This window comes from Pelodiscus sinensis, chromosome 1 (genome assembly GCF_052426305.1).
Source record: "Pelodiscus sinensis isolate ZL-2025 chromosome 1, ASM5242630v1, whole genome shotgun sequence".
In the NCBI taxonomy this organism is placed as follows: domain Eukaryota; kingdom Metazoa; phylum Chordata; order Testudines; family Trionychidae; genus Pelodiscus; species Pelodiscus sinensis.
The window spans coordinates 294491617-294512494 of record NC_143052.1 but is presented as its reverse complement, the minus strand read 5'-3'; the positions used below and the strand labels follow the sequence as shown (position 1 = coordinate 294512494).

At 41.3% G+C, this 20878-nt stretch overlaps 1 protein-coding gene across 3 annotated transcripts in view; it reads right to left on the bottom strand.

Annotated features, from left to right (window-relative positions):
• Positions 1–6376: 6376 nt before the first annotated feature.
• The window catches only part of CDADC1 (cytidine and dCMP deaminase domain containing 1), a 27822-nt gene continuing 13320 nt past the window's right edge, over positions 6377–20878 (bottom strand). For all 3 annotated transcript variants that reach the window (XM_075919055.2, XM_075919056.2, XM_006121335.5), the window contains 5 exons: positions 17236–17285; positions 14987–15153; positions 14235–14424; positions 12572–12623; positions 6377–10749 (listed from right to left, as the gene is read on the bottom strand). In XM_075919055.2, coding sequence (XP_075775170.2) covers positions 10676–10749; positions 12572–12623; positions 14235–14424; positions 14987–15153; positions 17236–17285 — 533 coding nt within the window. In that variant the 3' untranslated portion in view covers positions 6377–10675. The remainder of the gene's footprint in view (positions 10750–12571; positions 12624–14234; positions 14425–14986; positions 15154–17235; positions 17286–20878) is intronic.

Below are 20878 nucleotides of genomic sequence, written 5' to 3'. Positions count from 1 at the left end.
AAAACCTTCAGCTTGATATTCTCCTGTGTGTAGCATTGTCTGTTCAGTGCCCACAGTTGTGGGTTCCTTGTGCTGTGTCTGCTTTGTGTAACTACAAAAAACCATGTTCTGGGGAAGAAAGAGGCTAATTAGTTAATCAATAGATGCTTCTTTCTAGGAAAAAGACAGAGCAGCACATCTGCATGCTGGAGACTCTGCCATTTTCATGGAACTGACCTTTCTACATGTTTATGACAAAGGTCCATTCTTTCCAAACTACCGGTAATGGGACCTTATCTGTGTTAATATCGTTCTAAGAATTGTCACAGCGTCCTTGAACTTACCTTGAGAAGATCTGGCTTGACAAGGCTTTGAAATTACTTTAAAAAAATACTTATCAGGCCCTGACACTTTGCTTTTATTCAAAGCTTTGTGTAAACATGCACTCTTTGGAGCCAGCCTTTCACCATGAGGCACACAGAGCTGCATTGCTGCACATGGTTTCCCTATGTGGCTACTCAGGGCTGACATGTCAGCCCTCTGCTGATGCATATGGCAGGCGAGCAAAGTGGCCACCTGTACACACAAGTGTAGGCCTGCAAGTGTGCATGGCAAAGGCAAAATGGCATTTGTGCAAGTCTCCTCCCTCCAAGTGACAGAAGCAACTTCCCCATGTAGAGCTGAGCAGAGGGCAATGTATGGGAAGATGGGTAAGTTGTCTAAGAGCCAAGAACACCCCAAATCCCTGCTGAGAGAGGGACCAGTACAAACCATGGCAGGTTCATTGAAAGCAAATATGAAAGCACCAGAACTTTCTCCAGGAACAATGCAAGCAAATGAGCAGGTAAGCAGTCTATGAATAGCTTGGAGCTACTGGAATGATCCATCCAGCCTGTTTGAGGCGCAGCAGTCCACATTATACTAAGTCTTCTCTCCTCCTGCTGCACATTCCCATGGTACCAAAAGGGGCTGCATTCCTATGGTGCTAAGTGCGGTAGGAGAAGAGCCTGAAACATGAGCCTTTGTATCAGACAGCTGGTATAAGGCAGAACCTGCTCACAGAGTCTGGCAAGAACATGGCTGATATTGCAAAAATACATGTTCCTAGGAAGTGCTAGTCAGAGTACTCATGCAAACACAGCCTTAGTGCAAGTGGTACCAAAACAGCCCAATACCAAGGATGGTACAGAAATGTCCCCTAAGGATAACAGGAACACACAGTCAATGAGGATAGGATGACAATGCACAACAACAAGGTTTTGATCAAACCACTGTGTACAAGATGACACAAACAAGTTAGTACTGTCCCTTGGTATCAGGGTATAAAAATGTATTATGAGCTGTGTCCCTTGTCTTAGTACCCTTAGGCCAGTGGTCCCCAACCTTTTGGGGCTGCTGGGAGCCCGGGGGGTGGGGCTGTGCACATGCCCAGGGGTGGGGCCACCCATATTCCACATGCCCGGTGCTGGCGCCACCCATGCGCCGCACTCCTGGGACCGGTGTCACTCCGGTCCCGCGGGCACCACATTGGGAACCACTGCCTTAGACTATGTCTATACTGCAAAAACTTGTGGAGCATCTACACTGCACACGTGTTCTGGTGCAAGTAAATTTAAAGTAAAGCATCAGAAAAGAGGGCTTCTTGCACAAGAGTTATTCCTCTCCCCACGAGAAATAAGCCCTCTTGTGCAAGAGCTCTTGAGCAAAAAAGCTAGTGTGGACGGGAACAGGGGTTTCTTGTGCAAGAAACCCCTATGGTTAAAATGGCCATCAGAGCTTTCTTGCACAAGAGAGCATCCACGCTGCCATGGACGGCTCTTGCGCAAAAGCTCATGGCAGTGTGGACACACTCTTGCGCAAGAACTTTTGTGCAAAAAGTTCTTGCACAAGAAGCCTGCAGTGTAGACATAGCCTTAGAGAGTCTGCCAGGTGTTATGACTGTGCTTTGTCAACACTAAAGATGGCCTGTTGCCTTCGTTCCTTAGCTGAGCTTGTGGTCATTGGACAATTCGCTCAAGGTCTGCCATGCCAGCGAGGGTAGCACACAAAGGAAACACACAAACCAATATCTATCAGTCTCTTACCAGAACAAGTACAGGCTGAACAAATATGCATTGGAGGGGCATTTGCCTGTTGTGCTTGTGTCATGGTTTTGATGAACTGTGATTAAACTCAGCAGTGAGACAATGGGTTTGTCTAGCCCACAGCAGCGCTACTCTAACACTCTGATCCATAGCAGGGTCACTAGGTCTGGCCAAACACCACACACAGAGATACAGAAATGTCACAAGTCTCCCTTCCTGATCAATGCTTCTCCCTCCTCTACCTGAGGCTATGTCTACACTACGGCGTTTTGGTATCCTGGAAAAACTCCACCATGTCTAGGGAACACATCTGCTCTTCCAACATTTTTTGCAGAAGAGCAGACGCGCTCTTTCTGAAGCCGTCTTCCTCATTTCATGAGGCAGAAGGGCTCTTCCGAAAGGGGAGGTTTTTTTCTGAAATTTGACCCAGTGTAGACAGGCCAAATTTCAGAAAAGCCTCTTCCAAAAAAAAAAAAAATTTTGTAAAAAGGAATGCAAATTGTGGAACACAATTTGTGTACCTTTTTCAGAAAAAAAGGGGCAGTCTAGACGTAGCCTCAGTCATGGGCCATTTCTCTGGCAGGAGCCAGGTCCACACTTGTGTCTCCTCAGCCAAAACCTAAGTAGTGCTCCCTGCTGTAGGCCAGTTCCCACCCAAAGCACCTAGTGAGCAAACTGCCCCTGCCCTATTCCAAAGAGGCAGGTGTGAGCTACGCCACTGAGGTAGAAGGAAATTTAGTCAGGTGGCTTCAACTGCCCCTACGCAGTCACTGCTTATAGAAGCATTTTCAACACACAGCCCAGAAAGCAGACAGAGCCCTGCCAGCAAAACTAGACATTAGGCTCCTGATTGAGTTGGTGGGAAAAGGGTGACCCATGGTTCACACACTTGAGAAAAATGACCCCCCAGCCATTTTTAAATTAAAATTGCAAATCTTGAGTTCCCCCCATTCTAATATTTGAGCCCCCTCCCAAAAGGCAGAGCAAGTCCTCTTTCAGTGTTTCTTCTGGAGTGAGAGTCGGTGGGTGGGGAAGGGGGGGGAGGGCGGTTGTCACATGTTGCAAGTCACCTTTAAACTTCAAAAGGAAAAGCTGGGCATAATTCCTCCCAGCCTTAAACAAATTCCTTCTAAGTTATTCATCTGGCTAATTCACCACATTCAGTACAGAAACTTATTTAAAACTCATAAATTATGGTGCTTAAATGATTCAGCCAACTTCAGTGGAACTGCTAGAAAACACGGCCTTTTCAGCACCAAAGGCTGAAGTAGAAGCACACCCTGCACTAGACAGCAAAGGTGAGATATGCAGTTAATCAGATGTAAAAAGGGTCAGGGGCAGGAAGACAAGGGGTATGCCAAAATTAAATGGAGTTTAAGCTAGGCCCAATAAAGAAAACACAACTAGAGGATTGCCTCTGTGTTCTCGTGCAGGCCTCGGCTTTCAGCTCAGCCGCAGCACTGGCTGTGCTTTGGGATTCAAGCAGTGCCTGTCCCCAAATTACATTCAGTCAAGGATCATTCATTACTCTCCATGTTTATTAGTTTTGTGCTGGCTCAACTGTTCTGGCATTTATCAGACAGCGCTTTGTCCTTCACAGTCTGCGGTGGTGGAATTTTCTGAATAGCTGCCATATTACCAGAGCCCAGCTGCTGCTGCTGCAATACAAACACCGTCAGTGTGTGCATTCCTGGTGCAGAGAAAACACACATGGGAAAGCAAGGCCAAAATCCAAACTCCACAGGGATCAGGGAAAATTCTTCACCAGACTAGCTTGTGATGAATCAACTGAGTGAAGTTTAGCAAACAGCAACTTAATTATCTGGAAACACTGCCCCCTCTTGGCTGTGCAAAGTATCAGCATGCAGCTTTGCATGCCACAGGTTTTGTTGAATCTGCTAATGAATATGAGCTTCCTTTTATGCCTGCTATCCCATGAAAGCCTCAGGTCACAGTGAAGAGTCCTAGAGTTGATTCTCCAGCAGATTTCAACTTGCTCAACTAGCCATGTAGTTAGCACAGCAATATGCATCTCTCCATCTCTCTCCCTCACGCCTTGTCCAGTATCAAATGTGTGCATTTATTTATAGAGCCCTGCAAATCTATGGGTATCTGCTCTATATCCCCAGGTATCTGCATCCACAGACGGAGATGCAGCTATCTGTGGATCATTTTTGCAGATGCGGATACTAATTTTGTTTCTCCGCAGTGCTCGACTTGTATCCCTAGGATTGCATCTACACTGCACTGTAGCTCAAAATAAGATACGCAATTTGCGAGTATCTTATTTCAAAATACCTTATTTCATACTTTGGCACTGACTACACAGCACTAAATTTCAAAATAACCCACTATTCCAAAACCTCCTTTACTTCTCATTGAATGAGGTTTACAAGGTTGTTAGAATAGTGAGCCCATTATATTTCAAAATAATGGGCTTGCTGCAAAGACATGGGATAACTATTTCAGGATACTTTGGTATCCCGAAATAGCGCTGCAGAGTAGATTTAGCCTAATAGTCCTGCTGTCCTCTAGATGATAATCTCAGTGACTGCCTGCAACCTAAACCAAGCAGCTCCTGGGCAATCAGGCATTTGCACTTCAGTCACATGGATATTTGTTTGTGGCCATCTCAGTAAGGTCTGAACCATGCATAGCACCACCTGTGCTATTATTGCTTTCTACAGAAGTATTAAAGCAGCCGGGAGTTAGTTTATACCACATCGCAGCTAGTCAAAAAAGGTTGCAGGAAGATTCTCTGTTTTGGCCAGCTAGAAGCTAGTACCAATAAATGAATAAATAAATTGTGCTTGCAACCATATTGTCAGACTATGGCCTTTTACTTTTCAGGATGGTCTTGCTTTGCACATGTAGGTTTTGTGCTGCTGACTTCTATCTTCCACTCTGATTCTTCCCCTTCCCTCTTTTAAAACAGAAGACAGTTAAACAATTTTTGGTGAACAGAATTTGCTGATGTGCTGGACATTAATGCCACCCTCTGACATGCACGTGCGCGCACACGCACGGAGTTCAGCAGGTTTGGGAAAATGCCACCTTCTGGCATGCGCGCGCACACACAGTTCAGTAGGTTTGGGGAAACTGATGATGCCCAAGAAGCTCAGTTAAATTGGTCAGCCAATAGTGCTTCAGAGAAAAATATGTGCAGCCAAATAAGGTTGCCCCCAGTTATATGACTACACAGACGTCATGAAAGGAGTATATTAGTATTTTCAATGGGCCAAAAAAAGTCATCTGGGTTACTTACCTCTTAGAATTTCAGGGGATCTTCCCTTTTCTCATTCTTTTTGGATCGATGGTATTAGAACACAGCATCCATGCTAGTGGATTCTGGGCAGGAGTTAGGATGGAGGAAGGGTAAAAAGTGTAAATGAGACTCAGATGCTAAGTTCCTTTACAAAATAATGTAATGGTCATCCTGAGTCAGATCAAAGGTCCATCTAGCCCAGTGTTTTCTGTCTTCTGCCTGTGGCCAGTGCCAGATGCTTCAGATGGAATGAACAGAACAGATAATCATCAAATGATCCATTACCTGTTGCTCATTCCCAGCTTCTGGCAAACAGAGACCAGGGACACCATCCCATTAAACCACTCTGGTAGCGTAAAAGGACAGTGTCATTAGATGTATAGTCACCTCAAGACCACTTTATGTTGCCACAGTGGTGTAAACAAGCCCTAATGTAAGAATCCACCTTTTACCAACAGTCTTCCTGACTACACCAATATTTTAATTTATAAATAAAATTCTTAAACTCTGAAAGAATATTTAACTATAAAAAATATAGGGCTCAGGTACTTGTCTCTTGGTTGGTTCTTTCTGGGTTTTGCTGTACAAATAGGTTTTTAAAATTTTAAATTTCCTAATGGATTAATTAAAGCACACTTTGGCAATCAAGCCAATGCTGCTTCTATTATTTTGCTCTTCCTAATCACAGCTGTGGACTGCACATGCTGAATGAGGGAGGTCACCTCACTTGATCAGAAAGGATGGAACAGAGGAAAGCTTTTTAAGCTATCTGGTGTGATGTCTAGAATGAAATGGAGATTTTTAATACCTCAGGAGATGGAAATGTCAGTCTATAAAATATATATACACACACACACCCCTGTATCACTAAGTTGTGTCAGCACCATCATTTGATGCAATAAATGCCTTACTCAAACCACAAGATGGCAAGAGCCAGGCTTTGTGGAGGAACAGTAGTTCACTAATGGAGCTTTATAGTTATCAAATAAAGAAGTGTGTGTTACTTTGAAGCGTTAATACTGTGCTTAATAAACCAAAGTCATCTGAAAACACTTCAATATATATATTTTATTAGCAAAACACATGTATTGCTGTAAGACAGACACCAAGAATGATAATTTCAGTAATTTTCATCACATCATAGAGACATTACTGATATTTAACATTTACAATAGACTTGTTCTCACATGAACTGAAAGAATCAAAAAAGCCCCAAACCTCAATACATAGAAATGTCACAATTTAATATAAAATGTAAAATAACATTTTTAAACAAAATATCTTTACATAGGATGACAGAACATTTTTAGCATACATGCTGAAGTAAATGCTGTAGGAACATCAACGTGTTCGTTGCATCTTTCAGTAAAGTACATAGCATCTAAATGGGCCATGATTTGAGAGGCAGCTGGGGATATACTGTAATGTAATACCAAGATAAGGAGGCAGGCCTATGTGCAGAACTTTAATGGCATTACATGTGCAAGACCAGACCCTTCAAAAATGTGAAAACTTCAAAAGGTGAGTCTGAGCTGTAGCAATAATCTGAAACTACTGAAATACAGCCCCCCCCATGCACTGTGTTAAAAGCAATTATAAAATTTCACTACCAACCTTTTCCCAACAAAATCTGTAAATACTGAAAAATAATTCCCTTTTTTAAAAAGAACAATTGTTACAAAAAAGTTTAAAGTTTAAAAGAACCGATGAAGTACAATTCCACAATGATTTAGACATGATTCAGACAAGTCTTCATTTGAAGTTGTATTCTAAAACAATTGCCAAAGAAGTGTATCTTTTAATGTGTTTTCTCTGTTTATTAGTGCTAAACATCATGCTACTTGGGCATCCTTGTTCCTTGCAGTTTATAAGTGCTGCTTCAATGGTAGACACAAAATTTGTTCACTTAGAAAAATATGTGGGTTATGTCATGAACATTCTAGTTTATTACTGTAGGGTTACTAACAAATCTTCAGCTACATGTGAAGTCTGCATAAAACCCAAAAGAACATCAAACTGTTAGCTACAGAAAAAAATACATGAAATTAGCTAGCTGATTAGGGAAAAGGGTAGTTCACATTTCTTTGTTTACTTTAACTAACCTTGACAGTGTCCCTTTAACACACAAGAATACTTAAGCTTAATTTTAAAATGTCAAAAAGGGAAAGAATGTCCCAAGACTAATTTAAAATAAACTTTCCACGGTTTAAAAGAGAATCTGTTTTCACTGGAATACTGGCCTGCTACTGATCTCTGAATATTTAGTACAGCATTGTACATTTTCATTAGGGGTCAAATTTTGCTGCCCTCACTTAGCTCCAATGCTGAACTACATCTGTACAAGCCTCCTGAAGCCAAAAGGGGCTAGACACAGGCACAGAAATCCATATGTGCAAAGCCAGGTAGAAGAGGAGGACCTCTGGTTTACTGTAACGCATGGAAGTGCATACAGTTAATGGCACAGTAACAGTCCAAGTTATTTCAGGTCATGGGTTTCCTTTTCCTTGCAAAGTTCTCATTAAGACCTAGATTCTGCCACCATTATATATAGTGAAGTTGGCTCCAATGGGATCACTCACCAAGTAAGGTTGGCAGAGTCTGGTCCGATGAAATGAGGCTGTAAACACCTTAACCCTGAAAAGCACTAACACTCGCAGCATCACATGGACATTACTCAACACACAGATGTTAGTGGCAGAATGTTCTCCACCCAAAACACACTTACATCATATGGCATCAGACTGTTTCCAGAATTTTTTTTTTAAATAAATTTCAACAGGCTGAAGGGAAAAAGCAGCTCCTGCTATTCCACTGAAGTCCTATTGTGGCTCAAATCACACATCCAGATAAGGGAATATAGCTCTCCTAAAGGCTCTGCTCTACCCACACCATAGGTCCATCCAGGCATTTAGAAGTAAGCAGGCACTGCAAGTCCATAAGGAATCACAGCAACTTATTGCACCCTGGGATTCACAGGCAGGGAGTCTGAACATCTAGAACCAGACCTGCAGACATTACCCACAGACTATGAAAATGAAAACATGGAATCCTCTGCCAACAATGACACAAAAGCCTCTCAATAGGAGATTAGTTAGAAAACAGTTGTCATGTAACCTATCTACTGATCAGTCAGCCCTGTCTACCAGCATGCTAACTTTTTAAAAAACCCAATAATTTATTATTCTATCTACAGACACCAGTGTTGGTAAAATGAAAGCTGAAAGTCCTGTATATTCTACAGTTCACCAGGGCACAATGGCGTAACAAGGGCGTTATGCGCCATGGGGCAAAGGCAGAATTTGCACTCCCAATCATTTGTTAGTATGTATATGTTATTTATTTCTAAATCAGCAAAAATAATAACGTAAATAAAAAAAAAGAACTACTCCTAGCCAGACCTCTCTCCTTCCTGTCCCTCCAGCGCCTGCCAGACTGATGTGCCCTCTGGCCAATCGGCAGCTGCAGTTTCTCTGAGGAGTGGGCTACAGGCGAGGACCTGGATGCTGTGGCCCAATGGGTGGCGCCTCGGACTGACTGGCGGCGAAGGGGATTGCAGGGGTTGTAGTCGCAGATGGGGCCTATGCACCAGCTGTGTTCTGCGCATGCTCAGCCTGAACTCCGTCCCTGTGCATTGCCCCCGGAGGGCGCTTCATGTTCAGCTTTGATTTCCTGCAGGTGTGAAAGCGGCCAGCGCCTTCAGGGTCCTAGTGCCGTCCTTCCTTCCTCTGTCCAGTTGTCAACTTTAGGCAGCTAAATTGGCGCCCCCCTCGTGTGGTGCTCGGAAGCAACTGTCCCCCCCGCTATTCTACTGCCAGGGCAGCTAGAAACTAGTAACAGAAAAGAGCAGATATAAGTAGTTTTGAAATCGCTGGCATGCATTGCTTTGCTTTGAAGTTTCATTGCTATTTAAAGCACACCATGGTTTTTATAGGATATAGTGTGTGTAGCTAGAGTGGCGATCATAGTGCTACTGCTGGGAGAGAAAATTATCTCGTAACAAGTTACATTTTTCCTAGGCTGCTCCTAGGGTCTAGTTATGATCAGCACAATCGTGCAGGAGAGAGTCTCCAGTATGGATTTCCCCCACCCTGGGAAACATCCCTCCTGCTGGGTTTGCAGGGGAACAAGGAGGAAGGGGAACCACTAGATAGTGTATTACTATTACTTTTTGGTGGAAACCACTTGTATACCCTGCTAGCAATAGAAGAGGGAGAAGTTTTAGGAGTTTACCCTTGGGAGCTTGTCAGGGGGAGAGAAAGAAGAGGAATTCCTAGGACATCTATATGAGCTGTCTGTCAAGTCTTATTCAAAACCAGTAAATGTAGTTTGGCTGCAAGGTGAGGTTAACCTCGGACCAAGAAAAAATTGGGGATGTCTTTGTATTTTGACAGAGTGCAAACACCTATCACTTGGTATCTGTACCTAGTGTCACCTCAGAGCCATTAGTGAGATGAGTTTGTAAATTCAATCTGGTTTCAAATAATCTACATAGGAAAAATTGAGAGAGTAAGAGCTGAGCATCCCAGTATGTTGTACATAAGGTGCAGACTGTTACATATGAGGTCAGTCAGCTCTATTTTTTTAAACAGTGAGAAACTGATCTCCATATATGTATCCAGCGGAGATACATTTTAAAAGCATCCATAACAAATAAAGTGAATGCAACAAAATGCCATCATAGAACAGCAACTCCTGCTGCTACTGTAGATAGCAGACATGCAGATGAAGCAGAAATTTATCAAAAAAAAAACCTTAAAGGTTTATCTGAGAGGCATTTATCTAGCTGGGACATTCAATGTCTTTATATCCTTTACACCAGAAGACTGAAAAGCAAAAATGAAACTTACTTTAATGTAACAATTACAGTTACTATCTGCAAACCCTGTATGCTGTGGAATTTCCACAGAGTACTTGAACAATAGGACCATATCGTTTCTGCAGAGCTGTTTGATTGCCAGAAGCATGGCAATCCATTCCTGAAAGCCAACCACATGCCATTTTGCTTTTCTTCTCAAAAATTCTTCTGTCCTATGAACACTGAGCTACTTTCCAGTCCACAGATCTGAATTTCTATTAACAATGACCAGCCAGCAAAGCAATCTTAGTGGGCACCAACAAATTCCTTTTGTATATAATAGCAGCAGCATTTTCCAGAAATTCCTTTCATAAACATCTAAAATAAAAATGCTACAAAACATTTAAGATATCATAAATAAACTTACTCTAAAAATCTCCTTTCAAGCGATTAATAAATAAAATCCATTCTTATTTGCTAGCACAAATAGGCTGGATTATAAAAGTGCTATAGAGAATTTGCAGAGACCTCTCTTGTTTTGTGCTTAGTTGCTCAATGATTTCCAAGGCAGAGTTTCTTGTTCTGATGCTGCTGTTCATCTAGTGACTTTGATTTCCGTACACCATCTAAAACACAAGATGGTTTAAGAGAATATTAAATACATGTTTAATACTCAAATGTATTTTGTGACCATATCAGGAGCGAGTTAGTGTTGCAGCAGTGTTGGTCCTAGTATATTAAAGAGACAAGATGTTGAAGTGGGTCCAATAAAAGTTATTAGTTCGCCCCCTTGTTTCTGAAAATAGTTAAGCAGACTCATGTCCTAAGAGATACCTATATAAAGTATCAGGTAACTGAAAGTTGTATAGCTATTAGCACACTGAAAGAATGCTGGTAATGCACCTGCATACACTGTATGGTCATTAGCACACAGTGATAGGAATCTTGCCTTTTTATTTCTTATAACACATGGGTCTCACTCTGGATCCAGGGCCTAAACAGATCCTCGTTCATATGCACTCCAGGTCACTTGGAAAGGCACAGGTCAATGCCTTCACCACATTCCCAGCTATGAATATTTGTTCACAGATTTCAGTGGGTTTAAAACGGCAATCAATTAAACAAACTCTTTAATCTTCTTTAGGACAGACACTGCTAGCAGGCATAGCGTTGTGTGTGCACAGAACTTCAGGATTCTCATACTTTGGGCTAAAAACAGTGGTAGCACATTCAATTGCAGCAAGAATAAAGGAAGCCCCTTTCCCCAGATGGAGACACATACTCCACTTAAGCACAGCCATCATAAGGTAAGTACACCAAGTGGCCCAGAATGGGGCTGGTTAAAAACTCAAGGGCACCACTTTAAAGAAATAATCATCTGGAAAATGACCTGTTGACAAGCACTGGGACTTTATGTACCTTTCCTTTGCTGGGATTGAAAACAGTTGAGTTATTAGCATTCCGCAGTGGTTAGTGGATACCCATGTTTTATCTGATGAAATACCCTCAGAATTCCTGACCATAGAATCAAAGAAGAGAGTGCCCTTCAGAACTGACCCCGAATTTCACATGGAGCTCACTGAGTGCAGGAGTTTAGTCTGTGCTCTGTAACCTCTCACAGACCAGAAACAATCCGTGAAACTCCTACTATGCAGACTCAGTACTTTGCATCGAGGTATTCCCAGTTTACTCAATGAAACAAAATATCTAGAATGACTTCTACATTGGGCGTTACAAATATTTTGATCTTATATACTATTTCCAGCCCTGATTCAGAGGCATTCCAAGGGCTTACAGTTGATGTTAATTTGTCACAGTGGGTCATTTCCCCTAGTGCAGAAAGGACCTTAGAATGACACTGTGACCTTATCGCTGTCGTCAGAAAGTGACAGCTTGCTTAGCACATCCACCTGCTTGGAGCTGAAGGAACGGGAAGTTCATATTCAGTGATCTGGGGAGCAATTGCCATTAAATGCAATGGAAATGGGAGTTTCTGGAGAAAAGTGATTAAAATTATTGGTGCCTTTTTTATTTAGAAACTGTAGATAGTGGGTTTAATTTTAGAAAGCATCTAAGTGACTTCAGAACTCATATCTCATTGAAACTCACCAGAATTTGTGTTCCAAGCCTCTTGGAGGCTTTTAAAAAACCTTCCCACTAGGATGGATTCATCAGTGCTAAAACTAGGATACTATGGATAACTTACATGTCTGGATAAAGCACTACAGGAGATTTATGGTGTATGGGGTGTGCAAGGTTTGGTATTTTTTTTAAATGAACACATAATTGTGATATCATCACTAGTATCTAGTTGAAAGTTTAAATAGGTATGTTAACTCATTTTTCAGATTCTGACAGAGACATAACCTTGCCAGAATTTAGTTTATTTTCAAAATCTGTTCATTTAGTGCATATAATTTCTCACAACCAGTTACTACAAATACTTACTTTCTCTGGGTGTAGGCTCATGAACACCAATGTGGGATGGGCTTAGTTGCCACTGTGAAAAAAAAAGTTTTATTTATTCTAGAGGACAAAAATTAAACACTGGGAGTAAGAGGACGTTTGGCACATCACTTCATTTTAAGGGTGTGAACTCCTCTGACACTATGAAACCACAAGCAATGTTTACTTTCTTTACACCCTTCCCTTTTCAAAGGAAAAAAAACCCCTATCACTCTGTTAAAGCCATAACTTTCACATTGCCTGCTGGAATGGGAGTTGTACCATTATGCACAACACTGAACACCTTCAAGCTACAGTACCTCAGAAGAGGCTCCTAGATCCACTTCTCACCCTACTCACTGTGACTCCTTTAAGAGCTATGTTCTTGAATGGACCTTCCAGTGAATACCTTCAAAGCTACCACAGTGTATGAAGGGAATGGTTTATGATACCAACTGAATTAGCAAATTTTATTTAATGGAAAGCTTAGGGAGATATCCTAGAGAGTGGACATCCCAGCTCTGTCCTTGGCTTGTGCCTTTGCACCTTGCAGAGTATGTACCATACACTGTCTCTTTCAACAGGCTTCCAAAGCCTGCACCAGGGAGCATTCCACAGAGCCACTTTTCTTTTGTACATCTATTCCATGTGATGCATGATATTGTTGCAGAAAACCCAGATTCTTGGGGATGGTTGAAGAAGGGACCTTATGTTGTTAGGAAGATCCCATTGTAATCTCCCAGATGCACCTGGGAGCATTTACATTGCAAATGGATCTTCAATGATAGGAGGGATTTTAAAAATGGGCTTTTAAACTGAAAAATGCTCCTATTGAAAAAAAAAAAACCCCTGTGCCAGAAGCTTTGTCTACACTACCACTTTTTCTGTCACTGGTCCCTCACTAGCACAGCAATGGTACAAACACCAGTGTAGACATTTTTACCATCTTCTCTTTGAATCCTGCTGGAGCAGGATTAGGCAACATGATGATAGAACTTCTTTGCCTTCTTACCACTTACATACAATCATAGAACACTAGAACTGGAAGGGACCTTGAGAGGTCATTGAGTCTAGTCCCCTACCCTCATGGCAGGACCAAGCACGGTCTAGACCATCCCTGATAGATGTCTCTCTAACCTGCTCTTAAATATCTCCAGAAATGGATATTCCACACCCTTCAGAGGCAATTTAACCCAATGTTTAACCACTCTGACAGTTAGGAAGTTTTTCCTAATGTCCAACCTAAACCTCCCATGCTGTTGTTTAAGCTCTTTGCTTCTTGTCCCATCCTCAGAGGCCAAGGACACAATTTTTCTCCCTCTTCCTTGTGACACCCTTTTAGATACTTGAAAACAGCTATCATGTCCCCTCTCAGTCTTCTTTGCAAACTAAACAAGCCCAAATCTTTCAGTCTTCCCTCAGAGCTCATGTTCGCTAGACCTTTAATCATTCTTGTTGCTCTTCTCTGGACACTCTCAAATTTCTCCACATCTTTCTTGAAATGTGCTGCCCAGAATGGGACACAATATTCCAACTGAGGCCTAGCAGCACAGAGAAAAGCAGAAGAATTACTTCTTGTGTCTTGCTCACAATACTCCTGTTAATGCAGGTGTTAATATACTTGTAAAGATTTTTTTTTAAAAATTCTATAGTTTCTATCACTTACTGTAAATTTGCAAACTCCCTCAAGTTCACCAAACTTCATGTATGATATGTCTGCTTTCTTCTTTCCAACATCTACATCTCCAGCATAGATTTGCTTGATGCCAGAACCTTTGATTAAAGGCACACATTCATCACAAGGACATTTTGTCACAAAAATCATGCTTCTCTCTTCTGGTTTTATTTCCTGACACCTATAAGTAGCCAGAAAAAGTTTCTGAAATTAAAAACTTGACAATTTCTAATGGTGGAGATTTTGGTTCATGTGGGTGAGCAAAGAAATTATGTTAATCATGCAATAATCTGCTCTTTGGAGTAGGATTGTTTTTCCTACTAAAGCACGTGGGAGCAAGAGGACATCTTTAGTTAGGATTTGCTATCTGAAACACACACACACACACACACACACACACACACACACACACACACACACACACACACACACCCCTTTGTTAAAAACTCAGCATTTGCCTTCTGCAGTGTTTCATTTCAAGAAAATAATTCAGTTACAACAGGAACCAGAGATGGTGACTTGAGTTTTAATTGTACCCATCATTCATACAAGAATAAATAGCTTGCATCAAGTCCTTCACAGTTTTGAAGAATTTGCAGAACTTACTTTCCCAGTGAATGTTCAAATTTTACATCACATTTAAATATGTAAAAGTTAGCATCTTTATAATCATGTAATGCTCTGCATTTATCAGTTGTTCATTTCTGAACTGCTACTTTTTTCGGATATTAAAAGTCACATACCTGAATGTTAAGGCGTTCTGCTCAGCATGTATGATGTATCTGAACTTTCTGATTTCTCTGTCTTTTTGTTTATCATCCATGTGTGGAAAATCAGCATATTCAGATCCAACAGGAAAGGCATTATAACCACAGCCTACAAAATACATGGCTCCTGTCCCATCACAGCTCTGCCAAGTGAACCATAAAGTTTGATTTAATATACAGCCTCTTTAAACATCCGCAGTGAATGTTTCACTATTGTGCATGTGGTTGCAGGGAAGGGGGTTTCATAAAGAGAATGTATCAAAAGCACTGGATGATCACATTATGTAAGAAATCCTCACTGGCTGCTTCTCCCTGAAAGCAGTACTGGTAGGGCAACAAAAAGTATGAATGGCTCAGTCATTAAGCCATATTGCAATGTGTGAGAACAGGAAAGGGAAGATACATGGTGTGCTCATGATGTCAACGCCTGTATTTTGCCACTGCATGGAGATCCATTAGATGGCAGACCTATTGATGTATGAAAGAAGTTAGTGGCTGAAATTAGAATAGAGAGTGGTACCACAATACGTATCTGAAGACCAGAATGAAACAATCCAAATTGGGTGCTAGAAAATAAATTATAGAACAATCTTGCACTTTCAGGAGGACTCGCTACCTCTTTTAATAGATGAAGAGTAATCAAAGATGGGAAAACAAACCCTATGAAATGAACTCTAGAATAAAAAAAACCATGATGCCAGGGCACTAAAAGGAAAGGAGAATAATACTATTTTAATTATTTCTAGTGTTTGCCATGTGAGGAACCAACGCATAAAATCTGAGACTATAGCTTTGTGAACCAAGTTAAGGTTCTAAGTCCTTACTTTGCTCTACAGATTAATGAATGAATAGATGTGGGTCTCAAGAAGTACTGCTCTCTTAGGATGCATCTACACTGTAGGGCTTACTTCGAAATAAGCTACACAAAATGAGCTACATCAAATGTGTTTCTTGTTTCGAAATAGCTTATTTTGAAATAGGGAGCATCTACACAGCACTTATTTCGAAATAGAGCACTCTTCCTCCAACTTTCCTTATTCCTCGTACAATGAGAGTTACAGAAGTCGGAGTAAGAAGTCCTCCAGCTTGACAGTATTTTGACACTATTTCAAAATAACTGCCTGCTGTGTAGATAGAGATTAAATTGTTTTGGAATAGCGCTAGTTATTTCAAAATAGTGTTGCAGTGTAGACGTAGCCTCAGGCTACAGCTACGCTGCCGTTTTTTTGCGGAAGAGGATTTGCAAATGGTGCTCTGATTTGCATATCTTCAGATTCTTTTTGCGGAAGAGGTTTTGCTGATAAAAAGACTCATGTAGACGGGGCCATTTGTCGGAAAAAAAACCTTTTTCGCAAGATCCTGTAAACCTCGATTTTTGAGGAATAAGGGATCTTGCGAAAAAGTGGGTTTTTCCAACAAATGGCCCCGTCTACATGAGGCTTTTTATCAACAAAACCTCTTCCGCAAAAAGAATCGGAAGAAGATATGCAAATCAGAGCACCATTTGCATGTCCTCTTCCGCAAAAATCCAGCAGTGTAGCTGTAGCCTCAGAGAGCCAGCCGCAAGAACTAAAAAAGCAAGCTGAAGCAGAGAAATAGCAGATAGCATATCTATGATTAGTTAAGATCTTGTCCTACAGAAGTAAACGACCTGTCATGCTGCTACATCCAGCACCAAAATAATTATTTGTTGTTGCATCATAACCGCATAGTTCAGTAAGATGCACATTAGCATATCTTATTTTGGCATTTTTCCATTCCCTCAAACTTCACTATGCTCCAAATAAGGTAAGTTCACAAGACATTTGCTGCAAAAAGTTCAGTCTGGAACAACACTACAATTGCATTGAAAAGGATTTGATGGCTAAGCTGTTGCCTTTTGACTTCTCAAGGAGAGAACTGAATAGTGATATTGTTGAACTGCACATGGGCTGGATTAGTAGTACTGTCTAACCTTTGTAGCTATGATACCTGTAATGACCATAATGCTGTTACTATGGAGTCTAACAGATGAGAAGCTAGGCACAAACATTGTGGTATTTACCAACTCAATCAAACTAATCCAACCTGACAGACTAATTATCAGCCAAAATTGAGTTACCTGAGAATATAAACATGCAATTTTAAATAACATTATGCATAAACGTCTCTCTTTTACAAAATAATACAGCCAATGATGAGAAAAATTACAGTGAGAGACAAAGGGACAATTTCCCTATACTTACAGATTTTCCTTCTGCCCAAATAACAGCTCCAACACCGGTTTTGTGATCCTCTAAAATATTAAATGTATAAAAAGTAATAAGTAATTGGCACTTTTGTAGAAAACTTCCATTTGGAAATCTGAAAGCATTGCCTAGTAATTAATTAATGCTGGATTTGGGAACATCTAGGAGGTATCATCCATTTGCCAATAGGGAAATGAAACACAGAAATATTAAGAAAAGTACCAGAGAAATACAAGTCTATGATAAACCCAGGAACAGAATGCAGCCCTCCTGATTCAGGCTTGTATCTTTCTCCCAACACCTTAGGGCTGTGTCTACACTGGCACCCTTTTCTGTAAAAGGGATGCTAATGAGACACTTCGGATTTAAATATCTCCCGCGGCATTTGCATGAACATGGCTGCCGCTTTTTTCCGGCTCGGGGTTTTGCCGGAGAAAAGCGCCAGTCTAGACGGGATCTTGCGGAAAATAAGCCCTTTTCTGGAAGATTCCTTATTCCTACTTTCAAGATCTTGAAAGACCTTGAAAGTAGGAATAAGGGATCTTCCAGAAAAGGGCTTATTTTCCGCAAGATCCCGTGTAGACTGGCGCTTTTCTCCGGCAAAACCCCGAGCCGGAAAAAAGCGACAGCCATGTTCATGCAAATGCCGCGGGGGATATTTAAATCCCCCGCGGAATTTGCAATTCCGAAGTGTCTCATTAGCATCCTTTTTACGGAAAAGGGTGCCAGTGTAGACACAGCCTAGTTAATTAAATACAGTAATGTAATTACAGCGTGGAGAATTATAAACATTGGGTCTCTTTTGATAATTATTAGATACTCAATGTATGCTAAGAAGATAGTGTCCCAGAGACACTGAGTTTTGTGAGTGTTTTTGGCCACCTTACACAAAACAAAGGACTTTGTGTTGGGAAACTAGCCCATAGCACCAATGAGTTAATTGATGGTGCAGAGCCATGTGGAAATTTTTTTAAAAAGGAACTCAATAAAGCAAAAATTCTTTAAACACAAAACTTTTTAATGGTCTTGTACAGAAACAAGCTCCAGTACAGGAGAATTTTGTGGACTCTCTCTTACCCACTAAACAGGAATTTGAACAGAACTTTCATTTAAGTTACTTGGAAATCTTCCAATTTATTCTGATGGGCATTTTAACTGATTAAAAATGGGGTGCACTATAGCAATAAAACGCTGAAGTGATTATAGCTTTCAGTACAAAACACTTCAACCAGTGCTGTTCCAATAGTTCACTGTAGAATTCAGCACTCACTTTTGCGGGGGGAGGGAAGGGGCTTTCCTGCCAAGGAAATGTTTTTACCAGATCTGACAAATTATGTACATGTTTTTCTTAGTTATTTCTATATAATAACAAGTGTGAATTATTCTCCTTACTTATATCCTTTCTTTATCACATGGTATAACTAATGTTACCACTCTATTTCAATATCCATTAACATGGGATTAGGATGTCAGTGAGGGCCTCAGCAGGATAAACTAGTTTGGATATAATAAACACTTATCCCAACAAATATTTTCACTTCTAAAAGGAAAACAGAAGAATAATTTGTGTCTGTAAACATTCTTCCCTTACCCCAAACCACCACCTTTGTTTAGATAGCTTGGATTATGCTCTCCATTTCATAAAGTGCTCAGCATATTCTGGTCTAAAATTGAATCCCAAGGGTTAAGCAGCGCAGGCTTGGATCATCACCAGGCGAACATGAAGCTGCATCAATGTACCCTGGCATTTGCTCTTTATTTTGATCCTTTCTCTCTATTCTGTGCCAACCCTGCTTTCTAATTTTCCAAAATGACCACTCTTTCAAAGAACATGATTTGCAAAAAGCATAAAGTCAGGCTTCAAAACGTATGTTTAGGCATCTAATAGATAGTCTGGTTTTCAATGTGCTTAGCACCCTGCATCTTCCCTTGACTTAAAGTTGCAACTATAACTCAAGACAGAATTGGAATTTTAATTTAGTAAACAATTTTTCAGAGGGAGGTGAGAGAGCTAAAGTGGGAACTTTAAAAATACATACCATGTAATTTAAAGAAATGTCTTCATTGTGGCTCTAGACCAGGTTGAAAGGATAGAAGAGGCATTGATGCCACATTTGCTTGGGTATAGCAAAGGAGAGTTCCAGTTAGCTAGTACCTATCATGCTCAGAGATTTGCCTATATTATGGTTATTGAGGAACATGCAGATAGATGGTCATACATTGAACAGTATCCCAAGCTCATACCACTATAAGTAATTACAGCTGCACGTCGCTGGTTAATTCAAAAATTAGTGCTGGAGTATAGCAAAAGTTGATCATCAGCTGACAATTTTTGTTTACTGCTCTGAGTTGATTGGAGTCCCTTTGCTTTTACAAAGGTGCCATGAGAGTCACATTAAGAAAGGACTTCTTTGAGGATAATTAGAAAGTTCCTCTTTTGTCTAGTTCCTAGACTTTTCTTGGGCCCAACTGCAAACAAATACCAGAAATTGGTTTGATCCCCTGGAAGAGAGGCTAGAAATAATTAACTAATTTCTCCACGTGGGTGGAGCACCTGTTAACTTGGCTGGCATCACACTTGCACATCAGTGCTGTATTTGGTCATGGGAAAACAGTGTTTTACCCTTTCTATAAAATTATATAGTTCTAGCCAGGGAATCTATTTCCTCCTCCACAGATCTTCTTGCATATCATTTATTTAATGTAACACTAATAACCTCTGATGGTTGCTCCCATATCCAGGACTTTCACTAATATATCAATGCATACAGTGTATGCTTTGTGGCTCTCAACTGTGCAGGTGGCAGAATGTAGAGGATTTAAGGGCATATGGTGTATGATGCCAGGAAGAATTAATAGCTTGTGCATCTTGAAGCCAATGTTATGTGCACAAATGGCAAGGAACAGGAGGCTAGATGAAGGATCCATATGCAAAAGGTTTTATGACTTAACCTTTCTTATATTACTTTCACCCTTTGTCCATGAAACAGTCTCTCGGACCTCAGAATCACTTAGATCATCTAGTACCAACTCACGCACACTACAAAATAAACACTACAGCAGGGGTGGGTAAAGGGGCCTCCGTGGGCTGGATACAGCCTGCCAAGTGGGTGGATCCAGCCTGTGGATGCCCTGCCATTCCCCCGCCCCCAAGCCAATCAGGTCCTGGAGGCAGAAGCACATGAAGTCTTCACTCCCTTCCCCCATCTGCAATCACTGCGTGACCCTTGCAGGGTGGAAGCAGGAAGCAAGAGACTTTGTGCGCTCCTCCTGCCCCCAGGCCATGATTGGCCTGGGGTTGGGGGCAGCTTGTGAAGTCTCCATCTGCCCTGAAAGGGGGCAGGTGCCTAGAGGGAACAGATAGCAGTTCTCTCTAGGTGGGGGGATGGCAGGAGCAAAGACTTCATGTGCTCCCCTACTCCAAGGCCAAACAGGGTCTGTGGGAGGGGGAGCATGGACGTGTCCTGGCCCTGGCACTTCTGCCAAAGGTCCCACCCCTTCACTAAAAAATTAGTGAAGTGGGCCCCTGTCTAAAATTATTGCCCACCCCTGCACTACAGTGTGCAGCTCTCTTGGTAGTTGGCTCTCTATAAGCTACCCCATTGCCTTCCATTATTTCTTCCTCTCTTGTCCTATGGAA